This window comes from Cyanistes caeruleus, chromosome 6 (genome assembly GCF_971803275.1).
Source record: "Cyanistes caeruleus chromosome 6, bCyaCae1.hap1.1, whole genome shotgun sequence".
In the NCBI taxonomy this organism is placed as follows: domain Eukaryota; kingdom Metazoa; phylum Chordata; class Aves; order Passeriformes; family Paridae; genus Cyanistes; species Cyanistes caeruleus.
In genome coordinates this window covers 57,253,301-57,269,650 of record NC_141706.1, presented here as the reverse complement: position 1 = coordinate 57,269,650, position 16,350 = coordinate 57,253,301, and the positions used below count along the sequence as shown (strand labels likewise).

The following is a 16,350-nucleotide window of genomic DNA, read 5'->3' as shown; positions in this document are numbered from 1 at the left end:
TGAAAATAGTAACTGGAAAGCATAGGTTCAGCTTTGAAAAGTGACTGAAAAGAGAGGGAATTTCATATTCCTCACAGTGGTCCCTTATCTGACATGGTCAGCACAGCTTTTTCTAAGTTAAAATCTAAAAAAAATTCAAAATCCAAAGTTGGAACCACATCTGGACTCCAAGGTTCACTTTGGGTTTCTTCCTTGAGACCCTACCTTGGGTAACAACTTAATCCCATTCCATCTTTTAACAGAAAGTAGAGTTATTTTAAGGCATGAGAGAAGTAAACTCATACAAGCATATATTTAGCACTGAGATTAGCCCACACATATAATTATTTCACCAAAAGCATTTCACAGACTGAAGGGGTGTTCTGAACAGGAATCCTGGAGGAAAAACTATTGTTTTCATAAGGATGTTGGTATAACTTGTGATAACAGAGAGAGAATTTTTTTTTTTAACAAGAAGCTACTCTTTCAAGAGTCACTTTTCAAAGCTAACTACACTCTAGAAGAAATTATTTTCTTTAAAGAAAGTCAGCCCAAGACTAAGCTTTACTTTAGATGTATTTCATGGCCTTAAGAGGGCTTGAGCTTGCATGGAAACAGAAAAACAGAGGCTTTTACAGACTCCCTCTTGAGTGGTGATCTGCAGCCGTAGGGAGGAGTTGTTGTCAGGTGGGTTAGAGCACAGACACCTGACGTGTTCAATATGGTCAGAATATTTTTCATTAGGCCCTTATTTGGCCAAGAATCTAAACATTTGTTTAATGGATGCATATCTGTGCACCTGAAGTCACATGAGTATCTCCTAATGACATGAACAACACAAATAACATCAACACTTGAGGATAGATTATCACTTCACATGAGTATATCCTTATAGCAGTTCTGCAGCATAGTAAAGCCTATCCTTTATTTCATTTTCAAAGCCAGATTTACAAGGTTAAAATATTTCATATTTCACAATGTTCAGGCTATCTGGGTGGTTTTTTTTTGAAAACAAGGTTAACTTACCATTTGCTCATCAGATCATTTTCAAATTTGAATAATTTTCCCTGCTCTTTATTTCCCCTTCCCTTTATCTTACAGTTTTGCTTAAAGATTGATCTGACTCTGTTCCTCATTTATCCTTTTAACACTTTCTTCCATGTATTTCTGGGTCCATTTCTCTCCTTGCCACCTACATTTGCTGACACTTCTTTTGGCACAGTGAATTTCCAATTTGGGGTTTATGCATATACGTGCATGTGTATGTGCTTATGTACATGTATATGTGTTTGTGCTTATTTTGACTACCTTTGCATACTGTTCTCAATAGAAACATTTTTTGAAGCTCAGCTTCCTACTTACCATGGATTTTTTTTAGATTTGATTTGACTGTACTGGGAGGTGGTCATTTTCTCAGTGCAAAATGAATGTGTTAAAGAACCAGAGTTTGTGGGCTACTTTCTCCTAAACATACAACAGGCAAAAATTTGATGGGCAAAGGCAAAAGAAGCTACAAAGCGAGAAGCAGATTGTGATAAAGTCTTGCAAAACCCTCTACAACTATGTATGACATGGAAGTGTTGTCATTGAAAAATAATTAAAGATAATTAACATTTCAATCTTCCACATCAAGAGGAAAAACTGAAAACAGACGCTGAGGAACAAACCCACTGTTGCCATGATGAGTCTGCTATCCAAGCAGCAATCACTGCTGTTTTAATTCATGGTCTCAGAGTTATGGGAAGGGAACCTTCAGGGTTTCCTTGAGCTGTCCACATCAGTAACCACTGCAGAACAGCCTGTGGTTCAGGGGCACCTGGGCCAGAAAAGTCCTGAACCAAATTTTTTTCTCCCCTTTATTTTGAGGAAGTTATGCAAGTGCTTTTGAACCCATGCAAACTTTTAGGGCATTGTAGGTGCTAATGTTTAGATCAGTTTTTACACCACCTCCACTTGAACCGCAAACTGCCTGGGTACAAAGCAAGTTTAACCTGTTATATTGTGCTTTACTAGACAAAAAATATAAAGCATGACAGAGAAGATGCTGGGGCACTTCTGGGCTCAGCCAGAAGGCACCATTTTACTTATCTAAATCTCTTCTTCCTGCATCAGGGCATGCATCCTTACCAGCAGAACAAAATATTTGTGCTGAGTAGCTGCAGGCAACCCTCTTTGTATTAAGATCATTTCTGCTTTCCTCTGTACCACGAAAAGATGGGTACAGAGTACGCTGAGATTTGTCTCTGTTGTGTTGACAGTACAATGGCTGGGAAATTCCCAGGTAAACCTAGAGCTGCACAAATCGATGTCTATAGAGAGGCTTAGTGGTAAATGCTGTGAGGAGCATGGACAATGCAGAGAATTGTCTGATTCAGTCAATCCTTTAAGTCACCTGGACACAAACACAATAGCACTAGGAGAATTGGTGAGTATTGACCAAGCCTCACAGTACAAGTCTCAGAGATTTTCAGCACATTTGGGTCACTACTTTAGCAAACACTATTTACCACAGATCCTCCTCCCAGGAAGGAGATCTATGCTCAGGAGCTCTGTAAAACCTAGGCAACATTGAGACTTCCCCCAGGCTTGCAGTGCGTATTGGAGATGACTGCCCTGATTGTGGGCTGACCCTTGGTACCCTGGGGAGGTTCACCCATGGGAAAGTCATTATTTATATCCACAGAGCAGATGTCCTTGGCACAGACATCCCCTCTCAGGTCCGTGCAGCAGATGTTATTGCAGTGCTAGGAGCCCCAGCCAGAGCTCTGCATCCTTTAAGAGGGGCACTGCAAGCCACTGGCCCACCCTGAATTCTGATCATTTAACTGGAAAGATAATCTCCATGGCAACAGAAGCTGAGATAAGCATCACATTGCCAAGAAGGGGTGGGCTGGACCCTTTGATTTGCAACTATGGCGTTTGGAAAACAGATCTTCATTCCAGTTTCAGCAGCCACTCGTAACCAAATGATAAACAAAGAGACTTCTTTAATCCCAGTCCCATCCTGATAACCACAGAAACTACACCCAGATCCAGACTTCTCAGAGGAAGTGCATTTTGCTGTATAAATGTGGATTACATCTGAGTTCACTTCTACAGTGAAAACACTTGCACATTGCCTAAAATCTCTTTACTGCTGAAAATGCTTTGACCTATTGATCACTACAGTCATGTAGATTTATTCAGACAAGCTTTTCACAGCTGAGCTTCTAACATTTGCTTTACATTTGTTATACATTACTCTGAGGTGATGGGTACTAATGAACAAGGACCTATCCTCCTCAGGTTCTGCAGAGAGAAAGCCACAGCTACTACCAGAATACCAATGGTTTCTCACAGGATGTGCAGTTTATTGATTACAATACCAAGGTTACCATCAAAGTAACATAAAGATGTGCAGGCCGAAACTTTTCTTTGGTGTGTTGCTCTGGAATAAGTAGGGAAGCCTCATTCTGTGAGTTAATTCAATCCCTAAGTGCTGATAAAAATAAATACCCATCTTTTCTCAGCTAAGCTATCTAAATATATTTCCTGGAAAAAATAGGCAACTTCTTGAACTTTTGTTGAAAGAAAAAATATTCTCTTCTAAGTCACATGTTGATGCCCACATGTTGCTATAGTCATTAGGATTCTGCTGCTATTTCACAATAAATCTTTTTTTGTGCTGCCTAAGCCTAGAGCTCAAGCTTCCTCTCTTACATACTATTCTTGAGCCTGATGTAAAACTATAATTACCTTGTGCAAGTTCCTAGGCTGTAATGTGTGTCTGCACACAAGCGCAGAGTGACCAACATATCTTCACTTCCTGCTGGAATTTGCTGCTAAATATAGTAGTAAAATATGACAAAGAAGTTTTGAAGTTTGCTTAGGAAGCAGGTGGTAATTGCATTTCAAAGGCAACCACTGACTGGTAACAGGAGTGAAAAGCAAATAGAATTCAAGTAGTGCAAGCCAAGGTTTTGTACTGACGTGAAATAGAGGTAAAAAACATGAAAAGCAATGCATTTAGTTACATGATATCATCTTTGTTTTAGGATACAAAACAATTACCTAGCCTTACAAAGAATTAATCAGGATCTGGAGGATAAACTTTACAGAATGGTAAGTTATCATAAGCGCTTTTTTTTTTCTTTTTAATATATTAAATGTGGTTTTATGGTTCTTAAGTCATTGGAAAAACACATATGTAGCTGTCACAAAAAACACCCTCAAGCTCTAAAAGCAGTTATGTTAGAAAAGTTATCATGATGAAGAGCTCAAGCTGTGTACAACGACATAGCTCCATCAATTTAAATAGAGATTGCCTTGACTGATGATCAAGCTGAGTAAATTGAACCTTTAAAATAATTCTGGTTAATTTAGTTAATATCTCCATGGGTTTAAAAATTTGTTTTCATTAAGTATCAAATTTAAATAAGATAATCCAAGGTTTTCTCATGCTTCTTAGATATTTCCACTCAGCTTTTATTAAATGATGTAATAGAGTTTGGATGATCTGACTTTTAAATTCTTTTGTAACTATCAAGCTCAGTATATTAATTTCCAATTTGCATGTGTCTGCCACCACAACATCAATGTCACTGTCACAGGCCAACTAATAACTGCAAGAAGAAAACACTGCAGCCTTTGTGGGCTCCACACTGCAAGACACAGTACCACTGATTCAAAATAGCTTGAAGATGTCAAAAAGAAATGGCAAAGCCATTGGTGCAACCCCTGGCTCCTTGCTAATGCTGCTGGGACATTGTGTTCACTGTTAGGAGTAAAATTAAAAAGGAGTGTGGGGATAATGTTTAGAGAGGAAAGAATGACAGTTTGGAACTTCCAAAGACCTCAGGTAGCAATTGCATGGGTGAGCAGCTTGGTTGGGGGGAACAATTTCTTGTGGATTTTAAGTAGTCTATAGTAACATACAGGACAGGCACTGGCCTTTACTAATAAACAAATTTTTGAAAATGTCTTTGTTCTTATCTCAGAGTGCTATTTCAATAGCCAACAATGAATAGGGGACTGAGCTTTTGCAACTGGCTAACAACAGGGCAAAATTACAGCTGGGTTGTAGCTGATGTTTGTTAAATAGATGTTTAAACACTGTAAAAGCATAAATAACATTTGGTCTCAGGTTATTGCTTTTTTTCTCCACTCTTCCTTTGTTGCTTTTTTGCTTTTGCCCAAATCACTTTGGGATTTTGTCTTCATCTGTAGCCCAACATTTATTACCTGTGCACCACAAAAGATAAATAAAGTAGAGCCATTAAGGCTGGTAAAAGAAATAAAAATAATAGAAACATAGACAGGGGGACTCCATAAAATCCAGGTGTTTTTATCAGGTATTTCAGATCAAAGCAAAGAATTTTTAAATTGCTGTTTCAGCATCTAGTTAAATCCTTGAGAAATTATTTCAGAGCACAGCCCAGAAAGCCCAAAAACCAGTCCTGTGGAGCACTGTGCCTTTCTTTATCCCACTAATATCACAGACATTGAAGATAGATTTAGAGGCTTGAAGAAGATCAATCAGTCTCTGTACTCCACTTAACTCCAGACTGCTTTGCTTTCCAAAATATTGAAACTGAAGACACAAAACAAAACAAAACAAATGTCAAATGGAAGCTCTATTGAAGGAGAAAGATGAGGAAGTACTGTGTCTGAGTTAGATAAGTCAAACCTTTTGATTTTCAGAGGATTCCAAGAGCTCTCAATACTTCAGAGACAGTTAAACAACAGCTGGTCTTGTTAATAAACAGCTTATTGTGGACTGGGCTCTTGGATACCTTTCTCTCCCTTTCCTTCTTAGGAGGAACAGCTGTGTGTATTTTTTGTTGTTGTTTTTTTTTTAGTCTGTCATTCTAAAATCAAACAATTTTATTTATTTCTCTACCCTTATACAAATCCAAATATATCAACCATGTGTTTACTTTCTCCCTCTCTCCCCTACCCCATCTCTCTGTATACACACACATATATATGCACACATACCTACACATTTTGACTATTTGGTGGGCTCAAATTCAACAAGTAGGAAAAGAAAGATCCCCAGGCAGTGGTTCCTTGCTCCCCTTGCCTGCAGATAATGTAGGATGCTCCCAGGAGGAGTTACTCCCTGCCCTAACAGGTGGCTCACAATTCCCCCTCTCCCAGTCACTGGTCCCTGCTCATTGCATCTTACCTAGGACTCCACTGTGACCTCCCTTTTCTAACATTTTTGGGTATCTTGAATGTTATAGCCTTTCATGCCTGCTATTGGCATAAGAGATGTAAAAGGATAATCATTAATTCATCAGCAGTCACAGAAAAGAAGCTGATGTAGCAGTTACTTTTCTTCTAGGTTTCTGCCTCCTTTTGGGTGCTCATCTATAAAATATTTAAAAATATTTGAAAGCACACTTCTGATCACAGCAATTGGTATCCAGCTGAAACCTCTGTCACATCAGAATTTGAAAGATAAATATAAAATATGAACCATGGTTTCTGATTTGGCTAAGTGCTAAAAAATGCAATCCTGAAATCAGGGAGAGCTTGTTGTATTAAACTGGGCAAGACTAAACACATGGAACAGTAGAGGGATGTGGCACAGAGATAAAATTTTGCTGTCACTCCTCATAAAATTCCTGTTCTTCCACTTCAGTAAGTGTCTTCAGGTGGAGAAAACTTCTTTAATCTTGTAAGCACTGGTTAAGAAGTGGAATATACAGGCTGTCTGCCTAAATAATTAATCTTTATAACTCTTCTCCATTAAGATGTGGGAAAAGATTAAGCAGAGTCCTCACATTTTGCAGTGCAATTCTGTCACAGCACTGTTCAATCAAATAACTTTTTATGATATTTAGTTCCAGTTGTCATCAGTAATCTTCACTTTCCCTTACACTCATTTGAGTTTCTGGAGCATGCTCTGCCATGCTCCTGCTGCTCACAAACAGCACTTTCAAGCAGATTATGCAAGTCATCCCAACCACAAGTTAAGAAATCCTTTATATGATCTCAATCCAGCTGTATTCTCCATATGATCCTCTCTGGAATTAAGCAACATATATTTAAAAAGCTTTTGAAGTTTTAATGCTTTTGGTTGCAGTTAGTTCTGCAGTTTTACCTTTAATGCCGTAAGCGACATTTTTAATGGTATCTTCATTTGGGAAGAACTGGTGCCTAATAATAGCTCCTTAATAAACCCACCTGCTAATGAAAATTGCACCCATTTCTCCTCCCCCATCTGCACTTTCAATGTTGTTGAAAACATGATCACAGAACTGCAGCTGCAAAGAACTCAGGAGACCTTATTACCCAGAAACACCCTAAAATATGTCTTTTTTACAAAGTCTGGCAGACTGCTGGATGGTATCAGCTTTGGTTCCCATCTCTGCAAAGCCAGCACCAGCCCTCTGCACACAGTGCATTATACATTTTATCATCTGTCAAGGTGAAAACTCTTACATTTTTACAATAAAATGTACAAAATTTACAACTAAATTTTACCATAGAACTTCTATGATATTACACATCAAAGCCTGATTTTTCATTTATATTAAGGCAGGCCAGGTGTGTGACTCTGCCATAAAGTTGGAAGAAATTATTATATAAACCAGAAGTAAAAAGGGATTTGTGTTAAGGATGATCATGTCTGAAATGCTGCACTTTCTGAGCACTGCACTGATTTTTATCCCATTTCTGCCTCTGCCTATGATTTGGAGGATGACTAGGAGGTACAGCAAATACTTTATGTCCTATGTTATTGAGAGTTATTTATCCAGCTCTTGGATATCTGAGGGGTTCCAGTTTGCTGGCCATAATATATACTTAAGCATCTCTCCAGTTGGGGAAATCCAAATATGAATTAAATATGAGCTGGATAGTTTTAAGTGGTGCTCTGAGACCTTGTGTCAGGGAAATATTATTTTAAAAGAAGCAGATTGCTGGGTATCCAGGCCAGGAAGGTAAAGAATATGGGAAGTGGTGAGGAATTTTATGAACAATTTCAGTCAGGCATTAAAAACATCTAAGTACCAGCAGATTGGCTTTGGAATTTGAACCAGTGACTAGATTGCACATGAGTCTCTTATGACACCTACCAGTCACAGCCTCAATATGGTTTAAATCACAGGTGAAAGATGAACACAATGGTGAGAAAACTTTTTTCTCACACAAACACAAGAATAACAGAAGCCCAGAATCCTTGGGTTCTTGAATGGAACGTGATGACTCTGATAGTGACTTTGAAAAGAGTCATTTAAAGCCCATCTTTTCATTTTCTTTCCTTTATGGAAGAAGAAGTTTCTTCCCTTCCCCCATGTCCCATGAAAATCAAATAGAGATGACCTAAATATACTTACAAAGATTTGCATCCCAAAGACAAGAAAGTTTAGAGTCAGCTCAACCTGGCAGGCTCATTTACTCACATTCACTGAAGACAGCTGTGAATTTCAAGAGAAATTTATACTGGTTGGTTAGTTAAGGCAGAAGCCAGAGAAGGTTTGTGCTTTGTGAACTAAACAACTGCAAAATAACATTTCTAAGGAAGGAAATGACCATAAATGGCACAGAAACAAGTAATTCATAAAAATAGCAGTTGAAAAAATGCATTTCTAGGAGGACTTAAGACTACATGGTTTTATGCTTCCAGGCACTTTGTGCTAAAGATGTTAATGTCTCACTAACTCTCTTCACACTCATATTCCAAGTTAAAAATATTGCCAAATAAGAAATAGTATCCACACACATTAACACCTGTTGGAACTACACAAGCTCAGACTGAGTAGGTTCATGAGTTTTGCAGTCAAATAAATGGATTCTCCTGGATAACTTGGGAACATGAGCACGAGCATGCAGGCTTTCAGACATCCTCAGTCTTTCACTCTCTCTGAACAGAGATTCACTTCCCATTGTTGCTCCACTGTAATGTGGTTGGTGATTGCCACTCCTCTTCCCAAGAGACACCTGAGGCAGCCCAGCCACTCACAAATTGCTCTACATGAATAGGTGAGAGACTGTTCTGGAAACTACTTTCTATTTTTCCAAAAGGCATGTGACTGTTCTGCTCTGGCTCTCCCTCTCAGAACATCTTCTGCAGCTATGAGCAACCTAAGGAAGCTGTAAAGTGACAATGGACACTTTTCACTTCCAACATTGTCTCTGTAGCATGATGACAAAACTCCTTCTTAACATATGTCTTCTCTCTTGGCCACTGATATGCAGTTCTGATACCTGAGGTTTTCAACCATTTTCTTCACCCTGATCTCCATGGTTTGGTCTCTGTCTCTCAGGACAACCCCTTGGGATACCATACTGACTAGCTGGGAACAGAAAAATCTTGTTGTTTTCAAAGATGAAAAAGCAGAAATATATATGGGAGACAGGTGGTTTTGACCTGTCTGTTCCTTGTAAGGGCCTCAGTCCTTTGTGATTATCTGCCAATTTACTGCAATGGCAGGGAAAGCAACAAGAATAAGCCTGAAAAGGTGTTCTGTAGAAGAACATCTCACATCTCAAAGTCCTTCACATCTCAAAGTCCTTCACAAAAGCTGGTGTCACCTGTGAATGTGAAAAACAGGGCATAGAAGAGGGACATGTCTTGGCCAAGATCATCAAGAAGCAAATCTATGAATAACTTTTAGGTCTTGTCTAACCAAATCCACTGCCTACAGAAAATATCAAAGGACTTCCTAGGTTTTACTAGATCCAATTTAAAATGCCAGTTGTTTACCTCCCATTTCAGATAAATTGAAATGGCAAAGACTGGGTTTATCAGAGAAAGAGAGAGAATGAGAAGGAAGGAGGGAGGGAGGGAGGAAATACAAGCAGAGTGCTGGTAGTCAGTGTATAGTATTTTGCCCAAGTCACTAAAAATCATCGGTTTCATAATTATTTTGTTTTTCTAAATAGAAACAAGTAGTTTTTGGAAATAGTATTGCATCTACAGAATCCAAAACTATTTCATTTCATCTGTACAGGAGAGAGTATAGGACTCACCGAGATAAGAAAATTACTTTTGTGAAGTGAAAATCAAGAGAGGGTTGGAGAAAGATGAATTAGTACATTCCCTTTTTCTGGTTGTATATTTTGTGCTCACAGAACAGTACTAAAGATATGAAGGATTATCAACATCATAAGACCTTTCCTTTATTATCACAAGTGGCATGTACCTCCAGCAGAATCCTCTTTGCTCACTAGAGGTGTAATATTTAATCCTGTACTTCTTTCTTTTTCTTTTTTCCTCCAGAAATAAACATTTATTCTTTCAACCTCCCATCACTAACACAGCCTCAGAAGATACTATTACATTGACTTCAGGGAATTAGCATCAGTCAACACCATCTCTATTCCCTCCAGCTATAATTTATTTAGCATTTTATTATCAGGAAGGTCTCTACCCTGGCAAGGCATACCCTTGATGTGAAATGTGGGAGATGATAGGTACAAGGAAAGACTGTAAGCACATTTTGTCAACTTCATCTCTAGTGCCAGGAGAAAGCACAGGCTGTGAAGATGATTAGCTGGCTTAGAAAGGCTTCTAATATGCTGATTGATTTTTCAAGTACTATTGCAAGCTGTAGGACACCAGGGAAGTTGATGGCAAGTAAAACTACCCTCTGGCTTCCAACAAGTTTGTCCTGCTGTCATTTGGGTTAGGTAATGAACTGATTATGCTCATTTATAAACAACAGATCCTCAGCACTGCTGGTTTCCCAAAGAACTGGTCCTAAGTCAGCAAAATAAATCACTTCTAAACTGGGGAAAAACTTTTTGTCACAAAAGATATCCAGTACCTGGAGCAAATTCCTAAGCACTTGAAAAAGATGAGCTGATTCCTGCTTAGAGGAGCAATCAGCCTGTGTAGTGGTACTCTGTTCATCCATATTTTATATCAAAGAGCACATCTAAGCACAGCCCAGGCCAGGAATGGTAGGACCCTTCCCCAGCCTAGGGCCAGGTTTGTTTGCATTCACTGAATTTAGGTGAAGTTTATAACTTAAATTTGCTGCTCAGATTTGCACTTAGAAAAAGCTGAATGAGAGGTGACAAGTGCCTTTACCCTGAGCTCATGTTAGACACAGGACATGCACTGAACTGAAAACCTCAGGAATATTTCAAGATGACACTGTGACAAGCCCTTTAGCAGGAGGTGCAGGGGTAAGCAGATTTTACTGTAATGTCCTTTTACACCTGTAGGTTGGCAGTATTTCAAATTAGGAGCAAACCCCTCCAGCTGTCAGTGCTGTGCTGGAATGCTGCATGGTGACATACCCTGCTCAGCCATTGCAGGCTTGCCCCACGAGGAAACATTAGAGATCAACACTAGTACTTGTTGTACCAGGAAGAAAAACAATCATCCTGCATTTCTTTTACAAATCACCTGCACAGAAAGAAAAGCATGTTTTACTTCACAAGCAGATCCTTGACAGCACTTTGTGAAACAGAGTTCTTTCTGTGATACGTTATTAATTATACACCGGTGTCAGAGATTTTTTTTCCTTTTACAGTTATGGAATTACATTTCATGGGGTAGTCAAGGAAACAAATCTTTATGAGACCTTTGCTAATGAAAGGTTGAATGTGACATTAAGAGCAAATCATTCTTCAAGTGAAATGCCATAGAGCATGATATCAGAATCCTCAGACAAAACATTACAGCCCCATGATGGTATCTTTAACAAAATTATAGTATAGCAAATCAAGGACAAAACTCCAATTCTGCTGCAGGTGATATTTAATTAGAAGTGTTGCTTACTAAAAAGGATAAATTCTATAATTTAACTCTGATGGACAAATTAGATTGGGTCAATAATTCATACTTGAGGTAACAGCTCATTCATCAGAGAATAACTTTTTTCTTATTTCCATATCACTGCTATGTAGAATAGATCTTCTAAAATGATATGGGCACAGAAGATACATTTGCAGCATATCCATTTATTCAGTTCCTCTGATCTGTCATAAAAAGAAGAAAATGCCAAGCTTGAAGATAACACGATGAATTATATTGCTGTAGTTTTATCCTATCAAAAGGTCCCCAGCAATCAGAAAAAGGCATTCAATAAGTAAACCCCCATATGCCTAAACTCTACTGTTCTTCTCTTACAACTCTTTACTAAAAAGAGGCAAAGTAGATTTTGAAAAGTAGATTTGAAAAATTTCAGCTGTCAGATACATTTCTCTCCTGAAAAAATACTTTTATTGCTTTGTCTTTCCCTTGGTATGTCTTCTTGAAATCTGTTCCCATCGCTAACTGATTTTTGCCCCTCACTGAAACCAGTTTTTTTATCCTTTAGTCTGGGAATACCCTTCCTAGGCTCTGGACTTGCATCTTGGAAACAGCTGAAAATCTATACACAAGCACACTGAAGTGTCCAGTAAAGCATTATCTCACCCCTCTCCTTTGATTTCTTGGGCATGTCTTGGCTTTGTTTTCTGTGTCTGCTGTCTGATATCTTCATTTTCCATAACAGCATTTGAGAGGAATTGTATAAAGTGACTTGCTGGTCATGTGGTATAAGGATTTCACTACCTGCTGTAGAAATGTGCTGGATTTTCTTACAACAGGCTCCTTCCTAGTTGTATTTTAAGTCTTGCTACCTCTATATGCTTCTTAATTATTGCAGAACATTTGTATGGAAGAATAAATCTCTTTATTTTGGAAAATGATTGATATACCAAATTTTCACATGACTACAGATTTTTTTCAATGGGCTTAAATTAACTTAATTCACACTCTTGACTATTCTTCCCCAATGTACCATAGAATAATCTGGCATGAGAAGGATTACAAAAGACTTGATTTAATTATATGCTCTGTCTGAGCAAATACAATTCAATTAAGGAAGATGTGATTATTAAATCTTAAATGCATTAGCATGCATCAATCAGCTGTATGAGCTTTAAACTAATAAATAGTTCTTTCACAGTTATCCAACTACTAGACAGAGAATCTGAATTAAAACCTCTAATAAAATTAGCCCAAGTCTCTCCATGCATTTTTTAAAGCATAATTTACTGAATGGATCTTTATACACCAACTGTAGTCAGTTCAATGGAATTTGTTCCAATATTGGGTGATATTAAAGTAGTAAGTAATATGTTCTGGTTTGTCCCAAAATCTAATTTTTTTGTATGAAGGGACTAATTGAAGTGAAGACAGTACAACATTGGCATGTTTTTGTCTCAAAATAGCTGATAATTTAATGTTTCTATCAAAACTTCTGGTACTTTCCTGTTTAAACATTTTAGCTATTTTCCTTTCAAATTTCTAGTGTAGATACAGATAGGTATCAAATATTTCAGTGAATAAATAGAGAAACTATGCCTAGAAAAGTAAAATTATGATTTCTATGCAAGATGTCAGGGAAACAAATTAGAGTTTAAGTTACCAATTATTAAATCTATTTTATTAAGACAGATTAAATTTCTTCTAATAGGGTGCAGCCATTCAATACCCAACTCAAGATGCTAATGAAAGGTGTCTCAATGGGAAAGATAGTTTTGTTAGATCTTCAATTAAGCCTTGTAAGAAAATGTAAAGAATTCAAAATATGGCTGTGTCAACCTGCTGCACTAAAGTTTCAGACAGGTAAAACTCAAGCTTTATGGGGTGACCTTGTGGGGTTGACATGAGGAGGAAGCTGAGCAAGCAGAACTCTCCTTTGGAGACACCCCCCAGCAGTGGTTCCCTTCTCTCCTTGCCTGGAGTCCTGGGAGCTCTGCAACCAGGAGAGACCCCTGCCAGCAGCTGGAGAATGCAGAACTTTTCTTCCTCTTTCTGAACATCTCTGCTTATTCACTTCTTTATTTTTTTCCAGTTACATATTTCTTCGTAGAGCACACTGAGGAGGAAAGCAGTCTGTAGGCAGGAGAGATGCTGACAGTCCCATGCAACATCAGGGAAAGCAGCTGTCTCCTCTTGCCTTCTCAGGGTGACTGGAGAATTATCTCCCCGTTGGATGAATCCCCAGTACCTGCTCTGCTCCTCTGTGAATTTTCGTGCTGTTATATTAATGTATCTTCATCTCAGTGTTCCCAGTTACAGTGACGCAAAAGCTCCGTAAATATAACATCAAGGGAAGAAATTTCATTTGAGCAGGGCTTATTTTACTCCTCAGTGACACATGTAATTGGCTTTATCTGCTGCAATGAGATTTTTCATAAGCACTCACTACATGATCTTGCTCAGCTTTCTGTTGCTCAACTTCCAGGAATTTTTCTTTTGGCTAACTAGCCAGAAATAAAGAATAAAGAGTGAGAATATATTCCATGAGGAGGAAGAAACACAGGCCAGAAGCCCTTTAGGCAGAGAGTTCTAAAGAGGCAGGAATCTGCCTGCTTCTTTCAACATTGTAACTACATATGCCCTCCCTTAAGCCAATTTGACCAGTTCTAGAGGCACAGAGATCAGAATGAGGAATTTGAATGGTTTGTCCCCCTCAGGTGTTAATGCCAGCTGGCTCTATTGTCTCTAAAACCCTTCCCAGTAAAGCTACTCATACCAGTCTGGTCAGAGAGCCTTCCTATTCTACCTGGAAAACAGAATAGAAAGAGAGCTGATAGCAAGGCATGTGGCTTTAGGTGGAGTATTTGGGTTCTCTGGAATCCTCATCCATTTGCTGTGAGGACAAGAAGATGCTTGGTTTAGCTGTATTCATCTAAAGCAAATAGGAAAGACCTGCCTGTGAAACTGGTGAGCTGTACCAGCCAGGCATCAACCTAGGTAACAAAGGTGAAGAAGAACTATTACCTTTTGCCATACAATCAAGATGTCAAGGATAAAACCAATCAAGCCACCAAGATGTATGAAAAGAGACTCTTTAGATGCCTAAATGCCAGAACTGAGAATTTAGTAATAAACTAGGAGATTTAGAAGCAGTGTATATGCATTGGTGCCAGAAAATTACTCCAGCTCGTGGAAAGACTTGTGCAACTAAAATGGCTAATGTAGCTTTTTGGGATAGACTAAGTGGATTGCAGAACTTGGGAGCAGCACTCTGTATTGTGCCTGGCAACTCTGAAATAGTAGTCCTGAATATATCTCAAATATTAATAGACAGCAGAGGTAGATCTCATGTTGGTCTCTGCCTGCCACAGACCACAGCACTGCAACGAGTTGTGCATCATCTCTATAAAGAGCTGTTTGTAACACACAGGAGGGAAAAATCTGTCATCTTTAGCTTTAACAACCTATGCTGATGGTCACTTACAGCCAGTAAAGAGCCTCTTACCAGTGATTAACAAAATTATAGGAACAATCTCCTGGTTATAAAAATGCTGCATTAAACATGAAGCTCCTTGCCTTCATTATGATAAATGCAGGGACTCATCTTTGAACTGAGTTGTAGCTTAAGAGAAAGAGATCATGAATTTATTACATTTTACATCAGTACACAGAAAAAAGTCCAAACCAGTGATATCTGTTTTCAGTGCAAAGGAGCAAATCTTGCAAATTATTTTGAGCCAAGCCATATGGGAGAAAAAGTTTTAAACACTTATCAATCACTGTTGATGTTGTTTTGCTAAAAAACAAATCTCACATTCAGGAATAAAAGACTAGAAACCTATAATTAAAAAACTTTAGGAGAAAAAGTAAAAATTTGAAAGAAGAAGTAGAAAGAAGAGCTGAAAGTAGTCCATACCAGGTAAGGTCTGAAGCATAGAGAACAGGTAAAGGAAGGAAAAAGATACAGGAAAATAACCCATAAGATACTAGGTAGGTATAATAATGCTTCTGGAGTCCATATAACTAGAAGAAATTTAAACAATAACTTTGATATTTTACCTACTAGGCATGGAGGAGTGTGTACTGGCTTTAGTTCTCCAATGGAAGTGAAGTCAATGAGCTTCCTGGGTTTGGGAAAATTAGTACAAGGGAGCAATAGTCAGGACTTAGGACTCATCTTGTGCCTTGTGTCCCCTATCCTAGCCTATTAATTAAGTATAAGGGCTCAGCTAGTCCCCAGGCTCCCCTCTATTCCAACGAGAGATAGGAACACCTCTACAGCATGACTGCCACCCTCAAACAGGTATCTAAGCACGTGGGCAGAAGCATCCTTTGGGCACATCTCTTCCACTGACTAGAGACTACACAAGCAGCTTTATCCAGTGTCTTGATGGTGAGAAGAATTTAAGTTATGGGAGATGAATACCCAGCTCCTGTGACGTTATGATACTCCATAATTCAAAGCTATGAATCCCTGTGTTCCCCCTGGATATCTATGTTTCTTCTTTTTGTCCTACAGGAGAAATACACTTAAAATATCCTTAAAAAAAAGGAAAATAACAACAAACAACAACAACAAAACACCTTCAAAAGTTAAAGTAGACCAGACAGTCCAAGACATTGTTGAAAAGTTATACCACGAGATCTTATTTTCTTGAAAACAGCGCATCCACCTGGGA

The 16,350-nt window shown here is 38.5% G+C and overlaps 1 protein-coding gene across 5 annotated transcripts in view; it reads left to right on the top strand.

The window, feature by feature from the left end:
- Nucleotides 1-16,350, top strand: part of BEGAIN (brain enriched guanylate kinase associated) — a 157,914-nt gene that overhangs the window by 100,899 nt on the left and 40,665 nt on the right. For all 5 annotated transcript variants that reach the window (XM_086895442.1, XM_086895441.1, XM_023927560.2 and 2 more), the window contains one exon: nucleotides 4,014-4,080. In XM_086895442.1, the coding sequence (XP_086751568.1) occupies nucleotides 4,014-4,080 (67 nt within the window). The remainder of the gene's footprint in view (nucleotides 1-4,013; nucleotides 4,081-16,350) is intronic.